We start from the raw sequence: 23,882 nt of genomic DNA on the forward strand, positions 1-23,882 counted from the left end.
TTTTTTTATGTCATTGAAGGCAGTGGGTGAGAAAATGGTGCTAAACTGGACCAATAATTGACATGCTGTAGATTTTTTCTGCATTAAAATCTGCACCAAAACCGTACAGAAAAAATGCAACGTGTGCACAGCAAATCCAAAATCCCATAGACTATGCTGGCTTAAGGAAACGCATACAGATTTTGATGCAGATTTTAAAAAAAAAAACTGGGTCAAAAACCGCAGCGTGTGCACAGGGTCTTAGAATCCTACTGGAACGTTCTCAGATTTTTTGTAAGACTTTTTTGCAGCTGATTGGTATCCTAGAGCTTTCTTGAGCATACTTCTGCATAATAGGAAACTCAGGAAAAGAGATATCACGGAGAGGCTTACTTGGTTTATTCATAAAAGTTAGGATTTTGTACGGTTATCATATCTTTGATACAGAACGCAACTGCAAATCCACATAATTAAATGGAATGGAATTGCCTGCTAAGATCATAAGAAACACTTTGCTAAATGTGCTTTCTGGTCTCCCGTGGCAAACAAACGTAGCTTTCCAAGAGCAGACACTTCAAGTGCACATTCCTATTTGGTTATGCTAATAATGTCATTTGGACTCAAATGAGCAATCAAAATTACTTACCTAAAGTCTTCTCTGGCCCTCTGGTTATTCTCCTCGAATGTTGGCCGAGCGCGAGGCTGCCGCAGACTTCCCCAGCGTGAAACTTCATAAGATCTCAGATGAATATTGTTCTTACTGATTTCTACAATTACTTTATTGAAGTAATAGCGACAAAATAATTCAAGTGCTTTTCAGTAGTTCACATTTGCAGAAAATAAAGGACTCATTATGCTATGAATTCAATACCATTCCTTAACATTTCAAAGTCTGGTATTAATTTATAGTTTTATTTCATGCCCACATCGCCCATTGAGGGTTGCGAAGTTAAAATATCAGTAAAGAGGGAGAGTGTATAGTTTCGCTAATAATATTAACTCTATGTGAAAACTCAGACCAGCGGTGGTCTTAAAATTTGTGAAGGCGAGTAACCTTTCACTAACCCGCGGACTTAAAAATGAATAGGAAGCAATTTAGGTTTTTTGGATTAAAAGATGTGAACCCTTTATACCCCTAACATCTATAAAATAAGCATATTAAAGGGAACCTGTCAGGTACAATATGCATCAAGAACCATGAGCAGTTCTGGGTCCATATTGCTAATACTTCCCTTCCCATATGGCACAAAGCTGTAGATGTCCTAGATGTTTAAAGGGAACCTGTCAGGTGACATGTGCACCCAGAGCCGCGAGCAGTTCTGGGAGTATATTGCTAATCCCTGCCTAACCGTCCCTGTATACACTAGCATAGATAAAGGGATCTTTAGAAAAAGTATTTGTAAAGATCCTTTATGATATGCTAATGAGGCCGGGGACTAGTCACAAGGGTGTTAGTTCCTGCGCTTATTCCTCCCTCTTAGCATGTTAGCACGCCCACAGGGGTCCGCTCTCTGCCCACAAAAATCTGCCAATCAGGGATATACAGTACAAAGGCGGGTTTATACAGAGCTCATGAATATGCTGGACTACCTGGCAGCACTCCAAGTAGTCCTCTAATGATAATCTACTGCTGATTAAACAGTGATTTTATCAAAACTACACTAAGTAGCCCAGTAAATGACAAAATCGCTGGAATCAGGATCTCTGCCCCTAAGTTATGCTGCTCTCAGATTAGGTGGCAAAACCTGGTGACAGATTCCTTTTAAGTCTCTGGATGCACAAAATAAATAAGATTTCTCATGTATCATGCATGTTGCTTCCTATTTTTATGCAAGAGATTGTTTTCAATCTTAAACTGTTGATGTATAAATCCGGATGCCACATGGATGTGAAAAACACGAACACACGGTTGGCACACTAATATAATATAGATGACAATTGTATTTTTTATTTTTTTTCTGGATGAAAATCAGGTGCTTGTCTGAACCCAGCCTAAAGGGCAGTTTATACGCTGCGATATCGCTAGCGAGCGTACCCGCCCCCGCCGGTTGTGCGACATGGGCAAATCGCTGCCCGTGGCGAACAACCTCGCTTACACCCGTCACACAGACTTACCTTCCCTGCGATTTCCTCTGGCCGGAGATCCGCCTCCTTTCTTAGGGGGCAGTTCGTGCGGCGTTACAGCGACATCACAAAGCAGCCGTCCAATAAAAGCGGAGGGGCGGAGATGAGCGGGTGGAAGATCCCGCCTTACTCCTTCCTTCCTCATTGCCGGTGGACGGAGGTAAGGAGATGGTTTTCGTTCCTGCGGTGTCACACATAGCGATGTGTGCTACCGCAGGAATGACGAACAACATCGTACCTGCAGCAGCAACGATATTATGAAAAGGAGCGACGTGTCAACGATCAACAATTTTGGTCGATTTTGCGCTCGTTGATCATCGCTCCTAGCTGTCACACGCTGCGATGTCGCTAACGGCGCCGGATGTGCGTCACTAACGACGTGACCCCAACGATATATCGGTAGCGATGTCGCAGCGTGTAAAGCCCCCTTAAGGCTGCAATAACTCTTTATGGTCAAGTTGTGCCCTTTTCCATGATCGCAGTAAATGTACATTGTATTGCCACAATTTTCCAAAACTGCTAAAAAAGCAAAACAAAAAAAAACCTGCTGCAGTTTTTTTTCTTAAAGCAATCACTAATCACATGCAGTACATGCTAGTAACGCTGCTGAGGCTGGTTCTTGATTTCACTGGTTGTAGGGATTTAGGACACATCATTTCTTAAAGGGAACCTGACAGCAGGATCGACATCTATAAAGTAATTACATCGCAAGTTTACAGTATATCATGATTCTCCTCTTTTCAAAGATCGTTCTCCTTATATACTTGGGAATAGGACTAGTCCCAAGTGGCCTGTGCTATATACGGGTCAGTCCTGCCCCAGAGCACACCCACCAAAGCATAACTGCGATCTCTGTGCCACCCTTACATTGTCCCCTACATTCTTACATCCACCAAGGACAATGTAACACCATGGGGTCAAGGGGGTTTTACCCGACTCGTCGCCGGGCTGGGGGTGCAGATCCTCTGCGTCGTCACGGGCTGGCCTTGCCCGGTTCCATGACCCTGAGGCATACAGGAGGGAGGGAAGGCGGTGGTCGGGAGGAAGGATGGAGGATGGGGTAGTGACGGTGAGGAAAGTCTTTTTAGATTGTGACGCCACCTGTAGTCCGCGGCCAGAGATGGGCCGCCGCTGCTGGTGCTGCTCTCCAGGGCTGATGGTGAAGGTCGCAGCCGAGATGGTGTCCCCACAGGTGGAGTGGGGTTACCCCGGGGAAGATGATGGGTGACTGATAGGGGTAGTGGTAGTCCCCGTTGGTGCTCTGGGCGACGGCACCGGCAAATGAGAGACAGAGGCAGGGGCTGCGATTCCAGGTCTTTTACTCATTGGTAGTTCAGGCGCTGCCCCAGAGTACCGTTCTTTGCCACGATGGGCTCTAGCCGATCCCGGATAGTTGGTGGTAACCGCCGGTGCCCATGGAAGTCTTTCTAGTGAAGTGTCCCCCGTTTGCTATCTGGAACCCGGGCCGAGCCTCCAGCTCCAAGTCATGGACCCCACGAAGAAAATGAAACACTCTACTCCCATTGTCTGTGCGAGAGGTTATCCCAAGCTGTGCTCGGGAAAGTCTGCTCAAGTGAGATGGTTGCGCCTACACCTTACCCCAAGCGATGTCCGCCCCCAGTGGTTGTCCTAGCGACTGGGGAAGTCCCATGCGCCATGATGGCTAATCTCCCTGTCTGCCCTAGTCCAACCCCTGTGGGAAAGAACCTTATTGTTTTATGTGTGTGGTTTTGTGAAGGCACCGGCAGTTATCCCCCTCCTAACCCGGGATGGATATTACCCCTTAAAGGAGGTGTAATACCCTGTGGCGCCTGAAGCATCAGGAGCGCCACAACAGCATATGTATGGAGTTGGTATGTTATCCCTGTATTTGTTGGAGTTTTCTCCAAGTTCTCCGATATTCACTTGCACACTCCAAAGACATACTGATAAGGGATTTAGATTGTGAGCTCCAATGGGCACAGTGATGATCACGACTGTAAAGCGCTGCAGAGTATTGTGGCGCCATAATAACAAAGCATAATAAGTAGTAATAATAAACACAAGCGGATCAGGGACCTAAGTCAGCGATATACTGTAAACTTAGCCACACAATGGGGATGTCTGTAATCATCATTAAAATGCAGCCGTGTAATTAGTTTATAGTTGTCAACCCTGCTGTCAGCGTCACACTAAGGAGACTTTCAAAGAACAACAGCGATTTCTTAAGCATATGTCGTATAACGGAGGTGGGGGGGGATTCATAGGTGGGTAAAATATATTTATTTATTTTGTGCAGACATCTTGACTTTTCACTTGACAACCTCTGTAATTCTAAGCTCTGTGTTATTTATAATATATATATATATGTATGTGTATATATATATATATATATATGTGTGTGTGTGTGTGTATATATATATATATATATATATATATATATATATATATATATATATATATATATATATACATACACATACACATGCACATACACATACACACACACACACACACGCACACACACACACACACACACACACACACACACACACACACACTGGAAATCAAAATTAGAGACAGCGCACAATTTCCTAAATGTTGCGATCATTGTGTCGTCCTATAAGATTATGTCCTAACATGAGGAAACTCGCAGTATTTTAAGCTTATTTCACAAATTCATTTTTTACAAAGCACGTAATAAAAATGGAAATGAGATAAATGAAAAAGAATAGTGATCAAAATTAGAGAACACTTTCAGATACCTGCAAGTTATTGGTGTTAATCTAGCACCTGGTGCTAATTTCCATAATTATCTGACAAACCCTATGTAACTGGCAGCCTGACTTTCCAATTTGTAGTGAATTTGCAAACATGGTGGGCTGTCCCAAAGTGACTGAAACCCTCCAGCAGCAGGTTGTACAGATGAAGGCAAAATGGGTGACCCTATCAGCCATAGTAAGAGACGTTGGTCTTTCCAAGTCTGTGATTTCAAGAATATTGCATCTTTACAACATCACAAACTCTTTCAAGTCCCCCAATAAGGCTGGTCATCCTAGAAAGACAAATGCAGGAGAGGGCAGGATAATGCGGAGAATCTCTATGGGTAATCATTTCAACACTGCAGCTGGAATTGCTCACCAGTTCAGCACTGAACAGGGTAAGGATCTGTCTCGTCACAATGTTTAAGAGCATTTGGAAAAAGCCCACTCTGTAGTGACCAAACCTCTCATTATCAAAAAGAATGAAAAGGCTAGACTCACCGTTGGTTAGTAGCATGTTGTGTGGACAGAGGAGAAGTGCTCCACAGTTCATTTAGTGATGAAAGCAAGTTTAATTTATTTGGGTCTGATGGGAAACAATATGTTTGTTGACAAACTGGGGAAAGACTGAACCCAAAGTGTGTTAAGAAGTCAGTGAGAGGCGGTGGAGAAAGTGTCATGGTTTGGGGATTGTTTTCTGCAGCAGGAGTTGGACCTCTCATATAGCTACATGGCAGAGTGAATGCAAGTGTGGATCACAACCTCCTTAAACAACACGTGGTGTCTTACTTGTATTTATCACTCAGTCAGCAAGCAATTTTCATGCAGGACAATGCCCCCTGTCACACAGCAAAATTAGGAAAGCAGCTCCTTGAAACATAAAACATTGAAACAATGAAATGGCCTCCCAGAGTCCTGATCTAAACCCAATAGGAAACCTCTGGAAAATCCTTGGTGAAAAAAGTTATGGCCAAGAAACCCACAACAGTCAAAGAACTGTGGAAAAAGAGTGGACCAAAATCACACCAGAGCAGTGTGAGAGACTAGTGATGTCCTGTGGCTGCAGATGTGCTGAAGTCATTCACAGCGACGGCCTGTACACGTCCTACTGATCGGTGACTGTTGTTACATTCAAAAAATTTAGTTATAACCTTTATCTGTGCTACAGTCATTGCTGTTCTCTAATTATCATCATCAGGTTTTGGCAAAATAAAAGTTTTATGTTGATAACCCGTAAAACACTGTTCTAGTGGCATGGTGCACCCCTTTCAGAAAACCTTCAAATGTTGATCAATGTAGATTACATTATTTCTGAAAAAAGCAAGTGATCATACATTGTTCTCTAATTTTGATCTCCAGTGTATATATATTTATATATGTGCATGTATATATATATATATATATATATATATATATATATATATATATATATATAAAAATATAAATATATATATATATATATATATAAAGATATATATATATATACATATATATATATATACACACACACACACACTGTATATGTGTATATGTATATATATATATATATATATATATATATATATATATATATATATATATATAATACAGACCTTGGAATTAAAGGGGGCTGTTAAGTTAGGCCTCAAAGTATAGGGTACTTTACACGCTGCGGTATCGATATCGCTAGCAAGCGTACCCGCCCCCGTCGGTTGTGCGTCACGGGCAAATCGATGCCCGTGTCGCACAACATCGCTTACACCCGTCACACGCACTTACCTGCCTAGCGACGTCGCTGTGACTGGCGAACCACCTCTTTTCTAAGGGGATTTGTTCGGCGTCATAGTGGTGTCACTAAGCGGCCGCCCAATAGCAGAGGAGGGGCGGAGATGAGCAGGATGTAACATCCCGTCCACCTCCTTCCTTCCTCATTGCCGGCGGGACGCAGGTACAGTGAGTTTTCTCGTTCCTGTGGTGTCATACATAGCGATGTGTGCTGCCGCAGGAACGACAAACAACCTCGTTACTCACCAGACCACGATATTTGGTGTTTGGATGACCTCTCCAAAAACAACGATTTTTATGATCGTTGAAGGTCGCTCGTACGTGTTACACGCTGCGATGTCGCTAAAGACGCCGGATGTGCGTCACAAACACCGTGACCCCGACGACAAATAGTTAGCGATATCGCAGCGTGTAAAGTACCCTTATGAGTCAAACCAGAGTTGAACTTTTAGAGTTTCACTATGTAGTGCCATGTCCATATTTGTGGCATATTTCCTTTCACTAAAGAGACCATTTTTTTATGATTCTGTATCTGTCTGTAAAAAGGTAAGGTTATTTGTGTTTATTTCTGAAAAAAAATCTGTATATATTCATATTTTATAGGTCAGATGATGGAAAAGGACAAAAGAAAGTAAGTGAAACAGTGGAATGTATTAAATTAGTTATTTGCCCCCCCCCCCTTTTTGTTTTAATAAAAATCTGATTAATAATGTTAATTGAAGTGGAAAAATGCCTGTCTGTTGCCAGTCTGGTCTCTCGCGTCTCTCTTTGCCCACATTGTGCCAATCCGGCTTTAACAGACTTTACCCACCATACCAACTTATCACCTACCCACACGATAGAGCATAATTGGCTGATCACTAGGGGCCCAATTGCCGGGGCCAGTGGTCCCATATGTGCGCCCTCTCCAAGTACAGCTCTTTGCCATCTCCATTAGTATTATAGACAATGAATTGAGCATTGGTGAGCAAGCAAGCAAGACCATTGCTTCATTCAAGAAGGAGCAGCAGAGCCTTATTCTGGGGTTCAGTGGGGGCCTCATCACTAAATAATTTGGTTAATATTATGTTCTAATTGACATTACAGATTAATGACTTATTTCCATCTACTAAATACATTGATTTTTATATTGGGTTCCCTACTTTTTCACTGAAGTGTGGGGGAAAAAAGCATCAAGTTTGGAAAATAAAGTGAAAAGTGCAATACAGTTTTCTATGAGGTTGAAAGACTGAAATATATATATATATATATATATATATATATATATATATATATATATATATATATATATTTTTTTTTTCTCTTTTTAATAACCTGCATCCAGTGATTATATATGTGTTTTTTGTTGCTACTACTGTACTATGGTTGCACAACTATCCCTTCATGGAACATGTCAACCCAAAATGTCATTGTGTTAGAATAACCTACTTGCTTATCTTGGGAGTGACCACTTCACGTTGATTGACCAAGGCGTCAATAGTGATGGATTAACTGAACATTTATTCTCTTACTATTACCAGCACAAAGTGCTTTTACGACAGTTCAGCACTGGAGATGAGAGATTGCAGAAGAGGCAGCCCATAAGAAGCACAGATGAACGTAAGTGCAAATGTGAAATATTGGGCTCCTGGCTTATTAATTGCCCTAAAGGTCTTGTCCTCCAGCCATCCCATGCTTCTATCTCCTTCAGATCATCTCTAAAGGGGGCGTTACACGCAGCGACGGACCTAACGATATATCGCCGGGGTCACGGATTCCGTGACGCACATCCGGCATCGTTAGCGACGTCGTTGCATGTGACAGCAAGGAACGACCGTTAACGATGGAAAATATCTTATCGTCCATCGTTGACACATCGTTCCTTTTCAAAATATCATTGATTGTAGAGGACGCAGGTTGTTCGTCGTTCCCGAGGCAGCACACATCGCTACGTGTGACACCTCGGGAGCGACGAAGTACAGCTTACCTGCGGCCGCCGGCAATACGGAAGGAAGGAGGTGGGCGGGATGTTACGGCCGCTTATCTCCACCCCTCCGCTTCTTTTGGGCGGCCGCTTAGTGACGCCGCTGTGACGCCAAACGAACCGTCCCCTTAGGAGACGGTTCGCAGGACACACCGACCTCGCTAGGCAGGTAAGTCCCGTGTGACGGCTCCTAACGATTTTGTGCGCCACGGGCAGCGATTTGCCCGTGATGCCCAAACGACTGGGGCGGTTGCTTTCACCAGCGATATCGCTAGTGATATCGCTGCATGTAACACCCCCTTTATTCTCCTGAATGTGAGCTGTTCTGCAGTACACGGCAGCGGCTGCTACATTGAATGGAGCTATGTAGTGTTGCGCTATTCATTGTTTACACCCAGCCGCCAGAAATGACAGTTCATTAGTGGGTGTGTGAGCTGTAGGATCACCACTGACTTACCCTACCGATAGGTCATCAATATCATATGACCAGAAAACCCCTTTTAGCTCACAGAGGATTGTCCAGAATTGTATTCACTTCTTAGATGAGAACAGGACTTTCTATGTACAGATTTGATGTCTCTAAATGTAAATATTCACTGACATAATATTTGAAGGGGTATCTGATACTTAAAACTTATCTTCAAAGGATCTACTAGTAAAACATAATCACTTTTGTAGATTTCTATATTTAAGAAGTTCCTATCATTTTGTCTTTTTCTTACTTTACTTCCAGTGATGTTCCATTTCATCTCCCAGCATGCATTGTGGAACATCATCAAGGCGTGGCGCTGCAGTCCTTCCCCACCGCTTCTTTCCCGACGTGAAACGGGTTATCATCAGGGTGTGGTGGCTCTGCGCTCACTCCTCCCTGCTTCTTTCATGCCCTTAAACTGGTTGTCGTAAGGGGGTGGCTCTGCTGTTACGTTCCACAGCTTTTTTCTCACCCTAAAATTGGTTATCATCAGGGGGTGACTCTTCTTTCACTCCTCACAGCTTCTTTCACCTCTGGAAACTGGTTGTCATCAGGGGAGGCTATGCTGTCTCTCCTCGCTGCTTTTTTCACCTCCGGAAACTGGTTGTCATCAGGGGAGGCTATCCTGTCTCTCCTCGCTGCTTTTTTCAACTCCGGAAACTGGTTATCATCAGGGGAGGCTATACTGTCTCTCCTCGCTGATTTTTTCACCTCCGGAAACTGGTTGTCATCAGGGGAGGCTATGCTGTCTCTCCTCACTACTTGTTTCACCTCCGGAAACTGCTTGTCATCAGGGGAGGCTATGCTGTCTCTCCTCACTGCTTCTTTCTCCTCCGGAAACTGCTTGTCATCAGGGGAGGCTATGCTGTCTCTCCTCACTACTTCTTTCACCTCCGGAAACTGCTTGTCATGAGGGAAGGCTATGCTGTCTCTCCTCACTGCTTCTTTCACCTCTAGAAACTGATTGTCATCAGGGGACGCTATGCTGTCTCTCCTCACTGTTTCTTTCACCTCGGGAAACTGCTTGTCATCAGGGGTGGCTCTTCTTTCACTCTTCACATTTTTTTCCCACACCCTGAAACTGGTTGTCATCAGGGGGTGGTGCTGCCTTCCCTCTTCACAGCTTCTTTCATGCCCTGTAATACATTGTCAAAAGTGGGTGGCTCTGCAGTCACTTCCCACAGCCTCTTTCACATCCATAAAATGGGTTGTCATGAAGGCGTGGTGCTGTAGTCTCTCCCCAAAGCTTATTTTACCCCTCCAGCTTCTTTCTCCCTATTGATGTATTGAATATTGATTTGAAGGAAGTTCCTAATTACCCGTTTCAGGGTAGTGAAAGAAGCTGTAAAAAATGACGATAAGGTGACACTCTCAGCTCCTTTCAGCACTATTTATTTGGGACGTGATATGGGGCGGTGACAGAAGCTATTGGGGAGTGACGATCTGAGAATCCTCACTGCATGTTGGGAGACTCAAAAAGAACGTCACCGGAAGCAAAGTAAAAAAAAATGGGGAATGGTAAGGTAATTTACAAAAGTAATTATGCTTTAAAAATAGATACTAAGAAAGTAAGTTTTAGGGATTGGACAACCTCTTTAAGATAGTCAGGAATTGAGATGGGCAACCCCGCAGGTGTTTGGGTTCAGCGGTTCCTGCTGGACTTAAGAAGGGGAAAAAAAAGTCTGGTTTGGGAATAGACTTGTTATGAATTTGACCCTGGACACCGAACCCCATATAAATCTAAGGGAACCGAACTTAAGAGTTATAAAATGGTGTTAGTAAGAGCTAGCGGCCTGCCAAAGGGAGCAAAATGGTGATTAAAGCAAGACAGTTATTGTTACTGAGTTTCCGTGCAGCTGTCACACTGCTTCCAGGTTCGCTCATTAAATATCATGAATTCTGCTTCCCTCGCCCACACTCTGTGACATCGTCTGTGATTGCTTGCAGTCAGATTGCCGGCGTGTGCACATAGCCTAAGCTGATAATCCAGCATTGTGTTCATCGAGTTCACCTGGGATACCCTGGGAACCGCCAGCTGTAACCTCAGGTGAACTCACTGACATCACCGCTCTCACATTTTGCTTCCTTTTTATATTTTTATCCAGGCAGCCAAACCTGAACAGTAACATGGATTTCCTGAGAAGTCCGTGTTCGGGGTCTGTGAATGGATACAAGGTATCCAGTAAGGAGCCCGAATTTTACAGTTCGGGTTCACCCATCACTAGACAGGAATTGAAACACAAATGAAGGCATTTAGTACGGAAATTGTCTGGTGCAAAAAAAAAAAAATTGTACAATTTTGCACTTCCTCCACGTCCTTTTAGAAGTGATGGGAGAAGTTTGAGGGTTTTAGTAGATAGATCAAAGTCCCCTCTGTAAGGTATGCTGGACTGGAGGGGTATACTACATTACTAGGTGGTAAAAACCTCACTGACACTTGTTTAGATGGGGGACAGGTTCTCTTTATATTAGGGGGATAAGGGAAGTTTCTGAAGTATTGTGAGCTATGTGCCTTTCTTGACTTTCATCTTTCGATACCTGCTTTCCGGTGTATTTGTTCTTGGCCGTTGTGGTGTTCCTTGTAATTCTTCATCAATTGTCAGGACTCTAACAGAGTTGGAGATGGAGTGTGACGCCGGCGGCTTCTGCTACGCTGGATTTCATATTCCATCGGCTCGCTGTAGCAGGGGGGACAAGTGTTATAGCCAATTACAGATACAAAGGTCAGGGTATGAAAGAAACAAGGGAAAGGAAATTGGTTGGTTAAACGGCCGTATCAAGTGGCCATAAACAATCTTTAGAGCAGAGTTTCGGGGTTGTTCTGGGTCAGTTTACTAGTAAATGGTTTTTCTTTCCATATAGGTAGTTCACGAGTCATAGAGCAAATAGTGTTCCTGGTGTAAAGGGTCAGATCATTTCCTCTTGGCGTGGTAGAAGAATTAAACTGGATGTTCAGAAAAAATATTCATATGCCCACTGCGCTAAGACAAGATTGTAAACCTTCCGATGAGGCAGGCGCCTAGAAAGACGGATAATATGAGCTTTCCAGTAATGTGCGGAGATGATGGACATGGCTGAGTTTGCTCATCATTATGGGAAAATTTATTGCTAAGGCTTAGTAATTAGCACCCGATAACAAAGTAAACGCAGGTTAAATTCAGGAAGAAATATATGGGTTATACTCATAGAGGGACAAAGTATTGGAACACCTCCACATTGCAGCTGCAGGAGCTTTTTAACATCCCATTAAAAATTCAAAGGCAGTAATAAGGAGTTGGTTCAAACTTTGCAGCTCAAACAACTTCAGCCTTAAGGGTGCTTTACACGCTGCGACATCGCTAGCGATTGCTAATGATGTCGCGAGCGATAGCACCCGCCCCCGTCGTGCGTGCGATATGTGGTGATCGCAGCCGTAGCGAACAAGATTGCTACGGCAGCGTCACACGCACATACCTGTTCAGCGACGTCGCTGTTGCTGCCGAACAATCCCTCCTTCAAGGGGGAGGTGCGTTCGACGTCACAGCAGCGTCACAAAACAGCCGCCCAATAGAAGAGGAGGGGAGAAGATGAGCGGCCGGAACATGCCGCCCACCTCCTTCCTTCCTCCTTTCCGGTGATCGCAGGTAGGATGATGTTCGTCGTTCCTGCGGTGTCACACACAGCGATGTGTGGTGCCGCAGGAACAACGAACAACCAGCGGCATGCACCACCAACGATATTATGAAAAGTGTCAACGATCATCGATTTTTGACGTTTTTGCGATCGTTGATCGTCGCTCTTAGGCGTCACACGCTGCGATGTTGCTAATGACGCCAGATGTGCGTCACAAACACAGTGACCCCGACGATATATCGTTAGCGTTATCGCAGCGTGTAAGCACCCTTTAGTGTTGACGAGCTTTACACCACTCCATCTGACGCTTGGCATTGTGCTTGCTGATGTATGGCTTGCATACAGCTGCTCGGCCCTGGACACCCATGTTATGAAGCTTCAGTTTTTGTGCTGACTTTAAATTGGTTGTCCACTACTTTGACATTGATGGCCTATCCATAGGATAGGTCTTAAATGTCTGATCGGCCGGGGTCCGACAGGCCGCAGCCCTCGCCGATCAGCTGATCTCGGTCCTGGCGGCGACAGCAGGAGGACAGAAATGCTCAGTTCCGGAGCTGTTCCGTCTTCTGATAGTGGCCACGGCTGGGTACTGCATATCCGCTTCCCATTCTAATCAATACGAGACGCATGTGCAGTGTCCGGCCACAGCAGCTATCAGAAGATAGAGAAGCGCCGGAACTAAGCATTTCCGGCTGCCTGCTTCCACTGCCGGGACCGAAAACAGCTGATTGGCGGGGTGCAGCGTGTCGGACCCCGACCTATCAGACATTGATGACCTATTCTATGGGTCTGCCATCAATGTCAAAGTAATGGACAATCTCTTTAATACTAATGGTGGTTTGAACTCTGCAGTTATTGAGATAGCCGAGCAATTTCAACTTTTATATACCATCATTTTTTTTATATTTTTTAATGGTACCATTTCGGGGCACAAGTAATATGTTGGAAATTGTTAACTTTATTCTATGGGTCAGTACGACAGTGACAATAACAAATGGAACAACTTTTCTCCTACTTTTATGCAATAAATTCTATATATATAAATCTATCTTTAATATATAATATCTTGTCTGAGAGGCAGAATTTTTTTTTTCTGGAATGAGTTGACATTTTTTAACGTGATTTTTTTTCTGTCTGGGATGTTATGAGCATTTTGATACCAATTATGTATATTTTTTTAGCTTATTTTTTAAGGAAGAAGGTATTTTTAGTTTGTTTTGGTTTTGTACATTATTTTTAATTTTATTTTTGTCTTTTTTTTTTTTTTACTTTTAATTTTTAACCTACTTGGGGACTTTTCCTTCAGTCAACATAATCCGTCATATATTACACTGCAATACATCTGCTTTGACCTGTATTATGTTTCTCATTATAACACTGACATGCATCCTTCTAGACCTAACATCTGGCAGCCATAGGGAACAATCTGATGGACTGATAGAGGGATCTCCTGCCCATGGATGGGTTTCTGCATGTGGCCTGACATCACCAAACACAATGCCAAGCGTTGGATGGAGTGGCGTAAAACAGCCACCACTGGAGCAGTGGAAATGTAATCTGTTGAGTGACGGATCCTGGTTCTTTATCTGGCATCTGACTGTACTTTATGGACCTTGTCCACAAAGCAAGGTCCAAAAAGACATGTTTGGGAGGGTTTGGTGTGTAAGAACATGACTGGCCGCAAAGATCCCCATCCAACACCTTTGGAATGCACGAGAATGGAGATTGTGAGCCTGGCCTCTCCTCCAACTTCAATATCTGACCTCACAAATGCTCTTCTGGATGTATGGGCAAAAATTGACAAAGACACCTCCAAAACCTTCTTAGAAATGTGGGCGCTTTTATAGCTGCAAAGTACTACCAACTCCATATAAATGGCTATGGATGTTGAATGTGTCTAAAAGCTCTTGTAGATATAATATGTAGATGTGTCAGTGTTTCTATTCATACAGTATGTGTACAGCTGGTGAAATAAGTATTGAACACGTCACCAATTTCCTAAGTAAATATATTTCTAAAGATGCTAGTGACATGAATTTTTCACCAGACGTCAGTAACATCCCATTTAATCCCCATAGGCAAATAAATCAAACCATAGATGTCCATAAATTAAGTAGTATGTGTAATAATGAAAAATGACAGATGGAAAAAGTATTGACTACGTGAAGAAAGAGAGGTGCAAAAAGCCATGGAAAGTCATGACATCAACTGAAATCTGTCAGTAATTAGAAAGCAATCCTGCCACTTAGTGAAAAATAATATCAGATAGTTCATCTGATGGCCTATAAAAAGGTATCTCATTACCAAGGTGCCACCCAAGAAACATCTGATGATGGGTAAAACCAGTGAGCTGTCTCAAGACCTTCACAACATTATTGCTGATACTGATAGCTTTGATTACAGAAGAAGTTCTAAACTACTGATGGTTCCAGTGAGCTCTGTTGCGGCAATAATCCAGAAATTTCACCATAAACCGGCCATGACCAGGCAAGATTTCAGATGAAGGAGTGAGAAGAATTATCAGAAGAGTTGTCCAAGGAGCCATTGACCACCTGTGGAGAGCTACAGAAAGAGATGGAATTAGCAGGTTTATTTCAAAGAAAACAATAATTAACGCTCTCAACATCCATGGCTCACCACACAAGACTCCATTGCTGAACAAAAAGCATTTCAAGTTTTCTCAACAAGATTTAGACAAGCCCGGGAAATCCTTGGAGAATAGTGCCTGGTTAGATGAGACCAAAATTGAACTTTTTGGATGGCATAATATACACCATGTTTGGAGGCTAAAAGGCACTGCATATTACCCCTCCCAAAAAAACATACCAACAGTACATATGGAGATGGGATTATCATGGTGGGGCTGTTTTTCAACATAGGGAAAACTTTGTATAATTGAAGGAAAGGTGAATGGACAAATGTACCGAGACATTCTTGATAAAAATCTGCTGCCATCTACAGGGATGATGAAGATAATTGTGGTGTCCTCCGCGCTGCTGTACAAAGAATCACGCCAAGTAATAAAGCTATGTGGGTGGTTATTCTACGCGTTTCGAAGAGATATCCCCTCTTCTTCCTCAGGAAAATCCACCAATCCATTGCAGAGGAACCGTACCTACACATTGCATTGTTAATGTTAATAAAATTAAGTTGTTTTTGCAATGTGTAGGTACGGTTCCTCTGCAATGGACTGGTGGATTTTCCTGAGGAAGAAGAGGGGATATCTCTTTGAAACGCGTAGAATAATCCACCCACATTGCTTTATTACTTTGAGTGATTCTTTGTACAGCAGCGCGGAGTATACCACAGTTATCTTGTTTTTGTTTTGCTTCTGCCTTTGGCACGTGGGTTCGGCTGCAGCTGTTATACGTTTCTATATTGGTTGTGAGACACACAACCAATCCAGGTGAGCAGTTTTCCTTTAAAAAGTCACCATATTATACATCGGTAAGACCCTATTGCGCTTCTTTTATCCACAGTCTGTCCTGAGGATGATGAAGATGAAACAAGGGTGGAAATTTCAGCAAGACGATGATCTCAAACACACAGCCAAGGAAACTCTCAATTGGTTTCAGAGAAAGAAAATAAATCTGCTAAAATGGCCGAGCCGATCACCGGACCTTAAGGCCCCGTTACACGCAACGACGGATCTAACGATATATCGCATGGGTCACGGATTCAGTGACGCACATCCGGCATCGTTAGCGACGTCGTTGAGTGTGACAGCAACGAGCGAGTGTTAATGATCAAATACTCACCTTATCGTCCATTGTTGACACGTCGTTCATTTCAAAATATCGTTGATTGTAGAGGTCTCCGGTTATTCGTCGTTCCCGAGGCAGCACACATCGCCACGTGTGACACCTCGGGAGCGACGAACTACACCGTACCTGCGGCCGCCGGCAATGCGGAAGGAAGTGAATGTTACGGCCGCTCATCTCTGCCCCACCGCTTCTTTTGGGCGGCTGCCGTGTGACGTCGCTGTGACGCTGCACGAGCTGCCCCCTTAGAAAGGAGGCGGTTCGCCGGGCACAGCGACGTTGCTAGGCAGGTAAGTCCCGTGTGACGGCTCCTAACGATGTTGTGCGCCACGGGCAGCGATTTTACCGTGACGCACAACCGACGGGGGCAGGTGCTTACACCAGCGACATCGCTGCGTGTAACACCCCCTTTACGCCAATAGAAAATTTATGTAAAGAACTAAAGCTCAAAGTTCATAGAAGGAGCCCAGAGGGCCTTCAGGATTTACAGAGTGTGTGGAAGAATGGACCAAAATCACACCTGAGCAATGCATGTGACTAGTTTCTCCATACAGGAGGTGTCTTGAAGCTTCTTCACCAACAAAGGCTTTTGTTGAAAGTATTAAATACATTTCAGTAAGCAGGTTCAATAGTTTTCCCCTGGATCATTTCTCATTATTGCACATCACTAAATTTACAGACATCTATGGTTTGATTTCTTTGCCTCTGTGAATTGTTAACGAAATCTTTACAAATCCATTTGTTTTGAAAATTGGTGACTCGTTCACTATTTATTTCACCCACTTTATATTCTCCTTATATTTGTGAGAGGTTTCTCTTACGCTTCACAAACATAATAGTTTACCGCAATTTTATTTTTTTTTATTCAATTGACCCTTGTGTTAAAGATTACTGTGTGAGGTCCACCGGGGACTAGGACTAATGCTAGCCTGAAGAATATGCTGGTGCTATATAAGCAGCAAGAAATAAATAGAATTCAGTGACATACTGTGTTCCTCTCGATAATACCGGTCATACATTCTTATTACGTCTGATGATTGTATTTTGTCGTTGCAGTTCTTTTCAAGGTGTACTGCATTGATCACACATACACCACCATACGTGTACAGGTGTCGGCCTCGGTGAAGGAAGTGCTGTCTGCTGTCGCAGATAAACTGGGCTCCGGAGAATCCTTGATACTCGTGAAGATCAGTTCTGCAGGAGGTACTGTTTGACTATCATTCCCTCCACTCATAGAAAATAATTTAAAAACTCAAGGTTAAACACACAAATAGCAATGGTTTTATAAAAGCGTTTTGAGATAATTTCAGTTGATTACAAACAACAGTACGGTCCCCTACTGAGTAAATAGGCCAAGCTGGGTGCTGGAAGCATGTCTTTGCCGAAGACGGCTACAGTGCCGCCTTACAGGGTAACAGAGTTGCCATTTCCCAAAATATTACTAAAATGATCAGCTAGCAGTGTGCGGGAAAACGACTCACTTTACAGAAATGGCCCTTCACAGCGCACAGTGTCCTTGTCTTGTTACTGAGAAAACAGCTCCAGAAACTCGATAACAAATAAGTATAAACAGGCAAGAGGTTTTTGATCTGTATTGTGGTGAGTAGTGCACGGATATGGCTCCAAGTGCACCCCTGACTGCAAACTTTGATGTTTTTCAAAACTTTGGTTCTATCAATCCCATCCATGTTCTTATAAAATAGCAGCTAGTCATAAGGCAGCTCATTGAAGACAGATTGCTGAATGGATAGATTCTAGGTAAATAGATGAATGGAGAAATGGATGCAAGCAGTGTCAGACTGGGGTGCTAAGGGCCCACCAGTAAGATTGACTCTGGGGTCCACTGTTCAGTTACTGTCACGGGATGACAGGGGATAACAGGGGACCGAAGCTCCTAGACTGGCCCTAGCTGTCTCTACCCCCAGGTATACGTCTAATGGTGACGATGTCTGGACCGCCTTCCTTGCCCTGCTCCTGGCCAGCCCTGATATAATATCCCCTCTCCCCCAACCCAGGGGAGGACCGGGACAGGAGTGATGAACCCACAGATATGGACAAATGGGGAAACCAAAACTCGATCACACAGCTAGTACAAACGGAGATATATGACAATACATAATCGGGAGGAAATAATCAAATGACTAGAGGATCTCCATAGCACACCAAGTACCGTACAGTACATCATGAGCAACAGGAACACAATAGCACACAGACCAGGTTAGCAACTGCTATAGTCGGCATGGGAAGGCAGATTCCGCCATCTTAAAAAGGCGGGGAGTACCTGTGATAGGTCTCCCACAACATGTGATCCAAAAGTTAACCAGAAGGCTAGCAGAAATTAACTCTTGCTAGTCACATCACTACTGAGCACACGGCTTGTTAATGTCCGAGCCTTCCTGTGCAACCCAGAAGCACCAGAGGAAGCATACTTTGGAGTGTCTTTAGTCTGAACAGCGTCTGATGCCGCCATGACACTCGGCAAGTTTACAGCTAAATACCGTGTGACAGTTACATGCAAATGTTACATTAGCCTCACTCACAAGTGCAACTATGCTTCTATATATTAATAAACTGGGTAATTTGTTAATTGATTGATTGAGATTCTGCTTTTGTCTGCAAATAGTGAAATGTGCCAGCTACTGCTCATATACATGGAGTAGGGGGGCCCATTCCTGCACAGGCACTCACTGAGGGTTTTACCCGTTCCCCTGTGGGTGAGTCTGAGACTGGATATGAGGTACATAGACAAAATGTTACGATGTGACTACAGGTGTCACACAAGGTTCGAGTGGTCTCTCAGCAAACACAGTGGAACCACCTGGATGTTGTTACACCGGGGAAGAGGAAAACCCCTGCCGAGTGATACAACGCAGAGGGAACACAATACAATGGTAGACCTTTGCGTTAGGGAGAAGTGAGTGGGGTCACCTCCTAACACTCACCTGAGGCTGATCGCTGCACTCCCTAATATCCCTAGACTGGTCCTTTCCCCCGTGTACCGATCACATGCCTAGGCCCTTGCTGACCCTGAACTCACCCTGAGTGGTGGAGGCCAGTGAGACACTAGTCTCACCACTACAATAAGACAACACAAGGTAGGTAAGACAAACCGGTGGGGAAACACACAACAAAAAGCACTCCAAGGTTTCTTCTGTAGGAACCTTCACAGCTGCAATAGAAATGACACCACAGCTATGCAGCAACGAGCTCCTTCAACATGGTCAGTTTAGGTATGAGCTATAGCCGGCATAGGGAGGAGTGAGGAGCGGATATTCATAGCAGAAAGTAGTGGCTGCAGCTGAGGTTACAACTATCTGTTAGATCTCAGCAGGGAAGAAATGATCTTAACCCGTTTAGCACCCGATGGAATTAAATACACTCCAATTCAGGGCAAATGGTGAGCACGCATTAAAGTGGATCTGTGATCCACAGTGCGCTGTGATCTTTTCATCCCAGATCTCCCTGAGATCACACCAGGCCATGACACACAGTGACAGATGGTGAAGATCCCCTGTGTAGTACTCATGTAACACATGCATAAACACAATGACATTTTTTGATACACTTGTTCAGGTTGCCAGATATTTTTTTGTTTTGTTCATTCATTTATAGTGTTAACAACCATATTTTTTTTTTAGTAAGCTTCATTATATTAGTTTGTAAGGACCATTTTCCAAACACATAAGTCAACATTATATTTTTTTATTAATTTTTAGATGAGTTTAATGGACAACCCCCCCCCCTTTATTTTTACACCATTAACCAATCACCATAAAATGTTTAGTATATTGTACATGTTACGACTACAAGGGCCAAATATGTCTGTTATTTACTGGTTAGTGACAGGAAGTTTTAAAAAGCGTTGTAAAAATGTGATTACTCCAACTTCTATTTTACCCCTAATATACAGGTAATAAAGATGTAGTAATATTTAGAGGTATACCATATCTCTATGTAATCAGTACAATATAGATGTAAAGAAAAAAAAATATTGTTTAGGTCTTTAAGCAGAGAAAATCCTCATATACTTAGAAATGCTGCCTGTGGTTCATTGCTAAACTCTCTGCCTACTATGCTAGAGGTCCTGAGTTTACTGGCCACAGACAGATGTCAGGGGACCCCACGCCAATGCTCTGCGTTAGACAAGAAAAAATCTGCACTGGAAAAAAAGAAGGAATGCAGAACTTTTCCTGAGTGAGAAACATGAAGAGTTACCAAAGATCTTCATCAATGCCCCATCTCCACAACAGGTCCCTGAGTAGCTGAATTGGGACATCTCTGCAGATAGATAGATAGATAGATGGATAGATAGATAAAAAAAATTGGAACAGCACAAAACAAAAATAATACAGTGGGTGCAAAGCACTCCGAAACAGCTTTATCCAAGGCAAATAAATAGATGAAAAACAGAAGAAATTCAAACAGAGAAAACCCCGTAGAGGCCTGGGGAACCCCCGTCCCGACCATCTTTCTCTATGGCCTTCCTGAGCATGGCTATCAAGGTTTTGTTGAACCTCTCTACGAGACCAACCAACTGTGGATTGTGCACCGATGTCTTAAGTTGTGTAATCTGGAGGACTTTACACAATCTCCCCTTACTTTGAACATGAAGGGTATCCCTTGGTCCATCAGGACTGCCTTTGGCAGTCCTATCCCGGAGAATATATGGACCAATTCTTAGGCAATACTCCTAGTGGAGGAGTTCCTTAGTGGTACCACCTCTGGGTATCGGGTCGCAAAGTCTAGAATAACTAGGATATATTGATGCCCCTTGACGGACTTGACCAGGGGTCCCACCAAATCCATAGCAATTCGGTCAAACAGGACCTCTATGATGGGTAACAGCACTGAGGAACTACAGAAGTGAGCGACCAAAGCAATTAGCTGGCAGGTGGGACAGGACCTTTAATAGTTCAAAATCTCTGCGACATCTAGGCCAGTAGAAAGATTCGCTCTTGTGTTTTGTCTGCGTCAAGATGATCACCCAAGACATGAGAATGGGCCATGTCTAACACCTTATGCCTATAGGACCCTGGTACCAAGAGTTGCTGTATTACTTCATCTTTCTGCTTGGTAATCCGATACAACAAGTCCCAATTTACAGCGAAGTATGGGTACCTGGTTTTGGCCCTCAGCTCCTGAGCAACCCCATTTATAACTGTAACATTTTCAAATGCCCCTTTAAGCATTAGGTCCTTCTGTTCCAAAGTTTCACCCAGAAACCCACAGCTCAGGAATGTTGGCCCAACGGAACGCTGCCTACTCCTCATCACCCACAAGTACACAAGATGGAAACCCATCACGCTCCAGCTGTGATGAGGTTTTTTTTAAGGGTGACCTGAGTAACAAGACACCGCCACAAGTCCCTGAATAAGGCAAAGTCCCGCCCTGTTATAACAGGGTGTTTACAGGACCTTAACCATGCTGACTATTTGGGATTCAGTGCCACAGTTTGTCTCAATGACGAACCTGGCCACTGGGTAGTCCTTCGTGTCCTCATGGATACAGCGGACGCCCATCATTTTCCTTTGAATCAGCCGATGAGGGAGTGTGGCCCTTACCACGGTCACCAAATTCCCAAAGTCCAACAGTCTCATCATTGGCACTCCGTTGATTGACATAAAACATTTCTGTGGCCCCTCACCGAAAGAGTCCACACTGCAGGCCAGATAAGCATTATTTGAAGAAATTGGACCCATACGGCAGTCCATCGGCTCAGTGGTCATGGGGCAGTAGGCAACTATGTGACTTGTGCCATGAATGAGACCTCCAACAAATTACGTAATTTTTTAAATCCTTTGGCAATAGCTCGGCTGTCCTTAGGGAGCTTGGATGCCCCCCACTTGGGGCTCTAGTACACTTCTTATGCTTGTTCACCTCACATGTTGGAATCCCAGTATGACAATGCTATAGCCCCTGGTTTACCCAGAGACCTGTCAACAGCCTGATACCTTTGCACCAGCCCACCAGGTCATCAGGGATTTCTCTGGGCAAACCAGGACTGCACCAGCCTCAAAAGGGAGTGAATTAATCGATCCATGACAACCTTCTCGACTATCCATGCTGGGGTGGAGGACTCCAGCTGTAACCACTTTTAGACTAAATGCAACAAGTCAAGCATTTGGGAGCAGAGAGGTTTGTCTCCCTGATACGTCCAATGGTGCACCTCATGCCCTGACAGTCAGAGTCACTCCTAAGCGTGCCAATATTTCCATTTTTAACTTAACATATTATTTTGTGTCCAGCAATTCCAGGTCACAGTAGGCCTTCTGGGCCTGTCTGGTTAGATATGGTTCCAGTACCACCATCCACTGCTCCGGAGGTAAGCTCTCCCATTCTGCCACCTTTTCAAAACCATCAAAACACCTCAATATCGTCCCCCGGGGTTATCTTTTGTATGGCCCACCTTATTGCCTTCTGGACTTGTGCATCATCACCTTGACTCATGGTTGGAGTGGCCTCCCTAGAGAAGAGTATCTGAGCCTGGACCATAATCTGCTGCTGCAGCTGTTGCTACCATTATTGTTGCAGTTGACGTTGCTGTTCCTGAAACTGCTGCTGCTGTTATCGCTGCTGCTCATGATGCTGCTGCTGTTTTAGATTAACCTGTAGTAGCTGCTTGATTAGCTCTTCCATTTTGTGCTACTGCACTTCCATAATTATGGCCGCCTTCACCCAGGACATGCAGATTGTCTGCAGCAGCACATGCTCACTGGGAATCTTGCCCACACTTCTAGTACCAAATTTAAGGAGGTGGCTCACTCACCTGCTTGTTGAGGTAGACCCAAGAATGGTTTTCATTTTAATGTCCTGCTGGTTTATTCAGTTTTCATAAACTGCTCAGTAGAACAAACACAAAACAGCCTCTTTCCAGCACAAAAATAAATAAAAACTGAAAAATACAAGTGCATATAATGGTGCAGGGGTCCGCCCGCTCAGAATAACATCCCAGTATTTGACTAGAGCAACACTGATGGAGGTCTGCACACCTCAACACACAAACACAGACTGAGACTACAGGTCTTTATTTTACTTCAAGTACTACACCCCATGGTGAGGATATGTGAGCAGTCATTCCCACCCATCTCGTTGACTGCTTGTAAACCTGACCCTGTCACACCCTATTAACCATTTTAGCATTTAACATGCTGGAGCCTGCCTCCGGGCTTCCATCACCTAGGCTGTTAACCTCTATGATACATATCTCCCTTACTGCACTGTTCCGTTGATGATCTTATAGATCCCATCAATTCGAAATAGTACTGCAGTCCCGTTGCTGTTTTCCACTATCTTTTAGTCAAGTGAATGGGGCAGGTTGCAGTTCCCGGCATCGTAGCAGTCAAACAGAGCAGAGCTGGTGGTCCTGTCATTGTCAGAATTGGTGGGGGTCCTAGAGGTCAGTCCCTCGCTAACCATAAGTGATGGCATATCGATGTTTTAATAGTTCAATCAATTACGTTTGCAGC

The 23,882-nt window shown here is 43.9% G+C and overlaps 1 protein-coding gene across 4 annotated transcripts in view; it reads left to right on the forward strand.

Moving 5' to 3' along the window:
* RAPGEF4 (Rap guanine nucleotide exchange factor 4) overlaps positions 1-23,882 on the forward strand; it is a 419,418-nt gene that overhangs the window by 347,027 nt on the left and 48,509 nt on the right. For all 4 annotated transcript variants that reach the window (XM_075317338.1, XM_075317339.1, XM_075317340.1 and 1 more), the window contains 3 exons: positions 7,212-7,239; positions 8,129-8,207; positions 17,473-17,619. In XM_075317338.1, coding sequence (XP_075173453.1) covers positions 7,212-7,239; positions 8,129-8,207; positions 17,473-17,619 — 254 coding nt within the window. The remainder of the gene's footprint in view (positions 1-7,211; positions 7,240-8,128; positions 8,208-17,472; positions 17,620-23,882) is intronic.

Source organism: Anomaloglossus baeobatrachus, chromosome 7, assembly GCF_048569485.1.
Source record: "Anomaloglossus baeobatrachus isolate aAnoBae1 chromosome 7, aAnoBae1.hap1, whole genome shotgun sequence".
Classification (NCBI taxonomy): Eukaryota; Metazoa; Chordata; class Amphibia; order Anura; family Aromobatidae; genus Anomaloglossus; species Anomaloglossus baeobatrachus.